At 44.7% G+C, this 7,937-nt stretch overlaps 1 protein-coding gene across 1 annotated transcript in view; it reads right to left on the bottom strand.

Annotated features, from left to right (window-relative positions):
* Nucleotides 1–787: 787 nt before the first annotated feature.
* The window catches only part of prdm5 (PR domain containing 5), a 53,990-nt gene continuing 46,840 nt past the window's right edge, over nt 788–7,937 (bottom strand). The window contains exon 16 of the mRNA XM_076277444.1: nt 788–2,205. Within this exon, the coding sequence (XP_076133559.1) occupies nt 2,041–2,205 (165 nt within the window). The 3' untranslated portion in view covers nt 788–2,040. The remainder of the gene's footprint in view (nt 2,206–7,937) is intronic.

Here is a 7,937-nt window from a genome sequence, read left to right as displayed (position 1 = left end):
GATGATAACAGATGGGCTAGCTGAAGAGGGAGGGGATGGGGTGAGAGAGAGATGAAGTCAGATGGAATAGAGCAGAATGCATGAAGCGTGAACATGAAACATGTCACTTGCATCTCTTCATACTGGTTAAGTGAAACATTTTCACTTTTTTTTTTTTTTGCCCTTAACCAGGGCTCCTGCTGCTGGGTTACCAGAGCCAGTGTAGATCCCATTCACCAGACGGCCGCTCATTCTAGAGATGAACCAAATGAATGGACCAGACCTGTAATGGAACAGATGTAGAACAGAATGACCAGGAGCACAGCACAAAGGACCTGCAATGGAACAGGTCCATTCCAAACTCAGTTGCTATGGTGAGCAGCGCTCCTCCAGTCCTGGGGCCCCGTTCTCTTGGTTCTAGTGCGTGCGATGCGGACGTCTGGCTGTCCAGATCCTCAGGTTTGGTGTTACGGTCACCTCGGGTTCTGTTTTGTCTCCACAGGCCAAAGCTAAAATCCATCAGTGCAGCCAGCTGGCTCCATACAGTCATCCAATTCACAACATCTTTGGCTGCGCTACTCATGGGGAAAAAGCTCTCGTATAACAGAAACCCTGATAGCTGTGTTGATATGAAGGGAGGAGAGAGAAGGCGAGAAGAGGGGGGGAAAAAGCGTATGGTGGCCATCTTCACCAGTGAGAAGAGCGATGACTGAGAGAACATGAGAGGAGAGCTTTAATTAGACAACACTTGCAGCAGCTTCACAAGCCCCAGAATAAGAGTCGAAGCAGTGGTGTGGCAGTCGACGCTTTTAATCAACGCTTTTCAAAGCATTTCCGATTGCCAGCATCAACAGCTTAGCGAGTTCCATACGATTGTAATTAACAAAGCAAATGGCTCTTTAGAAAGTGATGCGGTTTTTGGTGCGAGGAAGTTCAAGAAACCATTCTTCAATGCAATTACCACAGTCTCAGAGCGAGGGCTGCCAACAGTCTGGGAAAGTTTTTGCTGAGAAAAAGTTTTTGCACATCCATGAAAGGGCATCCACACCCACTTAATCCCATCTTCCCAAATTACATAACAAAACGACTATAAAAAAATACATTTGAAAAGAAGTGTATAGATTGTTACTGTAAATATATTTAACTTTCCTATACAAACGTGCTCTGTAAACAATACAACATTGCGGAATATGTAATGTCTAAAAATACATATAAATATAATGTTTAAAAAGACAACAGCAATGTATTATGAGTAAGAAAAATACGTAATTTGTTTTAACATACTCCATCAAGTAATAATAAGCAACACATCATAATGACTGACTGGAAGGCACAAAATGTAATATATTGTACAGAGTGCTGCATTTGATTACAGTAATAACATAATCTATATGTCTCGCAGTGAATGCAGATGAACTGTAAAAAAAGCTTCTTGTCCTGTAAAAAACTGTTAACTGTAAAAAAATGTTCTTTGGTGACAGAAGGCCCAATCACATTCATTGTGTATTTTAGTCCCTGCTTACTGCACCAGTGCTCTATGGATCCTACACTTCCACACACTCAGGGACCAAATCTTATGCAGGGGAAATTTTGGGAAACGCGCCCCAGACCTTTCCTGCATTTCTAGCTCGCCTTTGCCATCATACGAGTCCAGCACTTCCTGTGGCTTGGAGTAGTGGGCAAAGCCTGCTGTATGTAGAGGCACAGAAGGGCTTTACTGATTGTGTGACAGCTCTGTCACATTATGTTCCCTTGACAGAACATGGTGCAGCACATAACACGTACCATTTCACTTTGCCATTTCCTATGACCATTTCATTCACAAAAATGCAGATCGCAAAGTCTGAACAAAGTTTTGGTAAAATCAAGAACAGCATGACTGCATAGTGACACGGCTTTGGCATTTACATTTGACAATTCACACAATAGCCATTTCTTTCTCAGCATCATTATTGCTGAGGGCTCATATTTTCTTATAGCTCTTTGCTTCCCTGTTCCGTTTGGCTTGTGTGTTCTCAAACTTGTTTTCAGTCCCGTTTCTTTGGTGCTGCCTAGCGACGACTAGCCCTCTGTTTCGCCGTGGACGTTCTCCATGTGCACCTTGAGGTAGTCGTTCCTGGTGAACTTCTTGTGGCAGAGCTGGCACTCGGCCATGGGCCTGTTGGGGTTGTGGGTGAGCTTGTGCCTGATCAACATCTTCTTCAGACTGAAGGACAGGTCACACACCTGTGTGGACAGGGGAGTGCAGAGATGGACATCAACCAACAAGTGTGTACACCATTTCTGTTTTTTTTTACATTTTTTACTAATGTAGTGTTCATAAACTGCACTGTACTGCGTCTGGCAAATACCATAAACATAAACATACACAAATCAGTAAATGTGTTTCAAAGGACCAACCAAAGGTAACATAGAACGAAGTTGGGTCAGTACCTTACAGTGTTAGCATTAGCACAGTGCTATCACTTTCAGTGAACCCATGTTGTGTTTGCTTAGACTGGGTTTGGTTTGTTTGATCTCTCTAAACCACAAAAACCACTAATGCAAAACATGAATATGCACATCTATTGAGGGAATAACGGATGATTACACAAACATGTTAAATGTATTTATGTTGGAGCTTTCACAGAGAGCATCTTGACTATTAAAACAGGCTTTGATAAAGGATACACCATGATAAGGTCATGGCGGCTCCATTGTAAAGCAGTTTTTTCTTCCATGTACACAAAAAACATAGAGAAAGAAGAATGTTTAAGATGATATCACTGAAATGAAAGGGCATGCCCTTTTAAGATGATACGATGGAAAGAGAAAGGGTGCACACATGTAGGGATTACATTATTTTAATACATTTAAAACCTTTAGAACTTGGCTATCCCAAAGCTGAGTCAATTTATTTATTTAACAATGCAAGTATAACATGGGTTTATCGGTCTTTCACTACATGTTGACGACCAAGTAACGGTCAAGCGGCGAAACACATAAATCTGTGAGGTCGTGGAGCTGTGAATTCTGTCTTTCGCCACACGGCATGTATGACGCAGGTTAGGCCTGTGCAAAAAACCCCAGCAGTTTGTGTTTTTCGAGGGTGGGAATAAACCCTTTTAGCATTCAGCATGACCACAAGGGAGGGGATGGGAGGAGAGAGGGAGAGAGGGGAGAGAGTCAGGGAGGACGTGAAGAGGAGAGGGGAGGGGAGCTAAGAGATGAGGGGGGGGGGGGGGTGGAGGCACAGAAAGAGCTCCAAAAATCTGCCTCGAGTGCAGTCAGTGTTGCAACGAGAACACTGTAATGCGCCGGACCTCAGGCAAGGGCCCAAGGACACGGGAGCCCCAGCCAGGCCCGGAACACGACCACTTCCAGCAACACCAGCGGACGATCCACAGCCCAACTCCCAGACCTAGGGCCTCATCAACAGACAGCAGCCCAACTCCCAGAGCTACGGCCTCGTCAACACACACTGCCAAACATCAAAACAACCCCCTACACAAGAGGAAGTCATCAGCAAGGCTGAGTCCCATCAGTAAATCATCAGTGGCTAAGTTGTGTTGTCAGGGAGTCCTTTTTGTGTGTGTGTGTGTGTGTGTGTGTGTGTGTGTGTGTGTGTGTGTGTGTGTAGTGGGATGTGAGGTGGCAGCAAGCCCACTATAAAAAGAGAGAGAAAAAAAAAAAAACGGAGGTTGCCGAACGAACGAACGTGCGTCACAAATGAGCTGTTTTGCACTGGGCCAACACACTCCCGCTTCACACAGTCAATCATCCTCCTCCGTCTCCTCCTCCATGCCATCAGGCCTCATGTCTTACTCTAATCACCAGTCAGCGAAGAGGAGAGGGAGACAGGGAGGGGAAGAAAGACACACAGACAGCGTGAGGATGGACAGACAGCAAGGGATTAATGGAGAAAGTGAACACGAGTGGAAAAAGTAAAATCATACTAAAAAGCAGACTATTCTTTCAGTTACAAGGCCAGTCAGTACAATATGTTTATGAGACGTATTGTTAATGTTACTGTTAATGACATGGTGGTAAGGAAAACTCAGAGGAGGGAAAGAAAGACAGACAGACAGCAAAACTTCATTGAGAATGTCAATTTGTAGTGTCGCTTGACAAAAACGAATTGCTGCCGACAGATGTCGTGGAGCTGTAGCCTTTCATAGTCCAGCACCAGTGACAAATTGTGGAATAGAACGTCAACTAGTTTCTATAACAACTTGGACAATTATGTTACGCGTCATTGTTACAAAAGTAAACAGACACACACTGTGACCATGGCAACATACAATAGAACTTGATAACCAATCAGAGTACGCAACAATGTCTGCGATGTTCCAATTTCTTTTATGTACGCGACAAGCCCCGTAACACCCCAAAAGACAAAAATTGTGTCACTTTTGCGTCATAATTTGCCAAGCGACACTTGCCTTGACTATAAACTGCCCTTAATAAGTTGCTATGCAACATCTAAAAACGTTCAAGTTCTATTTGCGAAGCAAACTATTTGATTATTGGCAGAAGTCATGAAACGGTAAGAGAATAATTGTAAAAGACACACTGTGTGAAGTTCCTTTTCTTGTTTTGGCAAGTAGCTGTATAATTAACGGGATAATGTATTGTCCGCCAGTCATTATCGGCAAATAAGTCCCTTCAGGACAAAGTAAGACCCCGCTGCTTCATGTCAGGGTTCTGTTTGCCCTGTTGGGACTTATTTTCCTATAATGACATTATCCCTTACATAATGTTCTGGAGAGACCAATAAGAATGGCCCTTTTATAGTCTTTTTCCCTGCCTGAACCTGAATTTATTTGAGCTTCTTCTCATTCCTACACATTTCATGTACATTCCTATACTGTATGTATTCCTATACATGTGACTATTTCAGGCCTAATACGTAAGGGATAATGCCCGATGAGGTGTCCATTACCAGAAATAAATGGACAACACGGAGGTGTGAACCGTCCGACGCAAAGCGGAAGTCCATTTATTTCTGATAATGGACGCATCGAAGGGCATTATCCCATTTATACCATGGTCACTTACGAATAAATAAATATTAAATCAATTATTAATACTAAATGAGTTTTAGAGCTAAAATCATTTTTTCAGCTGTTTATCGCAACGCTGTGGAATGTTGATAAACTCAGGCGTTGTCAAGCAACGTCATAATAATTTTATAGGTGTAGTATATCACTTTTTAAACGACACCCTTTTCAACCTAGACCATGGTATAATATATAATATGCCTTAACACATAATTGAACTTTAGATTATGATAAAAACATGTCAAATACTTTGTGTTGATACCCAACTTCCTCAATATTGACCACTTTTTGCAATGGCCAACTTCATCTCTAATATGTCTTAAAATTGGTATTTTTCCACCACTGGGTACCAGTCAGAAAGCGGTCTACCAGGTACAGTGGGAAAGAGTTTATTTCTTGTTAACATGATTTTTCCTACAAGAAAATACACATTTTCTAATAATACTAAGTCTAGTAGTGTGCACCCCTCCTAGCCCAAAGACTACTATGTTTCTCTCTAGATTTGGTATGAATAGTGTATTTAGAGAGAAACATGGTACAGTAGTCTATGGGCTAGGAGCCCACACCAGTTTAAAGTCAGACCTTTTCCAGCATCATCAGTCAAGAAAGACTTTGATGGGGAACGTAGGCAGACTAAAAATGTGCCTGCATGGACATGTGTGGGTGTGCGTGATGGTGTGCATGTGTGTGTGTGTGTGTGTAACTATGGCAATGTATGCAGGAATTCAACAATCGATCACTGCCAAACATCTGACCGTTGTTGTACAAGAGACAAAGAAAAAAAAGAGCTCTTGTTCGAGTCGGCTCTGCATGTTTTTTTCATTTATACCATGAGTATGTGTAGGTTTATGAATATGGCGAGACGCCGTTAAACTGGCTTTATAGTGAAAATCTGCCTGGAGTGACTGGTAATGAAACAAGACACAAATAAAATGATGCACATTGTATGACTTCTCTCACATTCTCCGGCCTTGCTTTTGGATAAACGACATCCATATGACCATAAAACCGAGTATTTTTGAAACTGTGTGCTTAAATAGTTTAGCCCTGTCATTTCTGATCTATCGCGTTCATTATGCTCACTAAATGCTACGCTACCACTGCGTGCTTACACAGGAGCTGTAAGCTGATGCCCTCACCCTCAAATGCCAAAGGGGCCCATCTTGAGGATGGCTCGAGAATAAATTTCGCAAAAATTAAAGGCTACCATGAATCAAATGCAGGGACAGGCTGTGATGAATTCAAATGAATCACAACGTCCAGACTGAGCCTTCTGTCTAAGAGCGGTCTAGCTCACGTAAATGAAAGCCATTCTGCTGATTGTCCCTCGAGCGCAAAGGCACAAACCACTAGTGGCATTTGAAAGGACTGGGAGACGATGGCAGTGGGGATAAGAAAGCTGCTCCCGGTCTCCTGCTTTGCGGGCGGATTTAAAAACCTGCTTTAAGTCAACGAAATGCACTCACAGCTTTCTGGTCCAGAGAAAAAAAATAACACAACAGAGAGAGAGAGAAAGAGGGAGAGAGAGGAGAGCAGGAGAGAGAGAGAGAGACAGAGGGGGGAGAAAGAGAGAGAGAGAGAGAGAAACGGAGGAGGGAGAGAGGGAGGGAGATGGAGGGATTGATGGAGAGATGGAGTGTTTCTCATTTACGCGCTCAGAGGCGTGAGGAGCCCTTCTGCAGCTCCTGCTGAGTGTTTGCTCGTGCGGCTCTGAGAGTGATTACGCTCGCCGTGGCGACAGCAGCGGTGGTGCTGGCACAGGAGAATACACAAGGAGACGGGGTGTGTGTGTGTGGGGGGGGGGGGTGCTGCATGCTTGGTCGGTCGGTCGGTCGGTCGGTCGGTCGGTCGGTCGGTCGGCTAGTCGGTCAGCCCTGGTGAGGGCCACCGGCACGCAAACGCAAATGGGAGACCTCGGCCTCTCCTCAGGAATCTGATCACTATCAGACTCTGCACTAGTCCAGACAGAGAAAGAGAGAGGGACAGAGAGAGAGAGACCGAGAGAGAGAGAGAGAGAGAGAGAGAGAGAGAGAGAGAGAGGGAGAACGAAATAGATGAAGAGTGTGAGAGATAGAGAGGGGATTAGAGGGAGTAAAGGAGAGAGGAGACAAGTAAGGGAGTGTGAATGAGGAAAGTAGTGTGGCTGACAGATTTGGACAACAGAGAGAGACCGAGAGAGAGCAGACAGTGAAGAGGAGAAAGCAGAGGGAAAAAACACCTGCATACAAACACAATTCCACAAGCATGAGCGCATGGAGCTAAAATTCTCCAAAATTACACATAAGCGCACCCACGGATGAGCCAGCCGGGGGAAGCATACTGTACATACACACACACACACACACACACACACACACACACCACACAACACACACACACACACACACACACACACACACACACACACACACATACACACACATACACACACACATGCCACAGATTTAAAATATCCAATGGCACATATACACTACACACAGGCAGAAAGAGCTCAACACCTCTTTAAACACTTCCCTCATTTCCTATTCTCTGGAGTTGGACTGACCACTGAACGGAGGTCCCCCCATGCATACACATACATCCACAGCTCCTTCCCACACCCAGAGCAAGGGGACAGGGCACATCTTTGAGCCGTATCGCCCCCTCACTCTCCCTTTTCCATCGGGGTAACGAGGGGAAAGAGTGAAACACCTAGCAGATCATCCGTCCCACGCCACAACAAGCCTGGGAAATGGCACGGGCAAGCTGGGAGTGTGAGTTTGGGTTCGTACGCGAAAATAAGTGTGAGTTGTGTTTTTGACGGCCTGTCTCCGGTTGTGGTTTTGGGGTGGAGGTGGGGGGGTGGGGACTTTGGTTTTTGGGGCGCGAGGGGTGTCGAGGGCAGCTAAGGGTCAGGTCAGGGTTGTGTGGGTAATTTTT

This window comes from Alosa pseudoharengus, unplaced genomic scaffold (assembly GCF_046254945.1).
Source record: "Alosa pseudoharengus isolate Yale_2024_CS ecotype anadromous, Long Island Sound unplaced genomic scaffold, YU_APseudo_1.1 YU_APseudo_1.1_scf_11, whole genome shotgun sequence".
NCBI classification, from domain to species: domain Eukaryota; kingdom Metazoa; phylum Chordata; class Actinopteri; order Clupeiformes; family Clupeidae; genus Alosa; species Alosa pseudoharengus.
The sequence above is the reverse complement of the archived record's forward strand: the minus strand, read 5'-3'. Positions and strand labels throughout refer to the sequence as shown.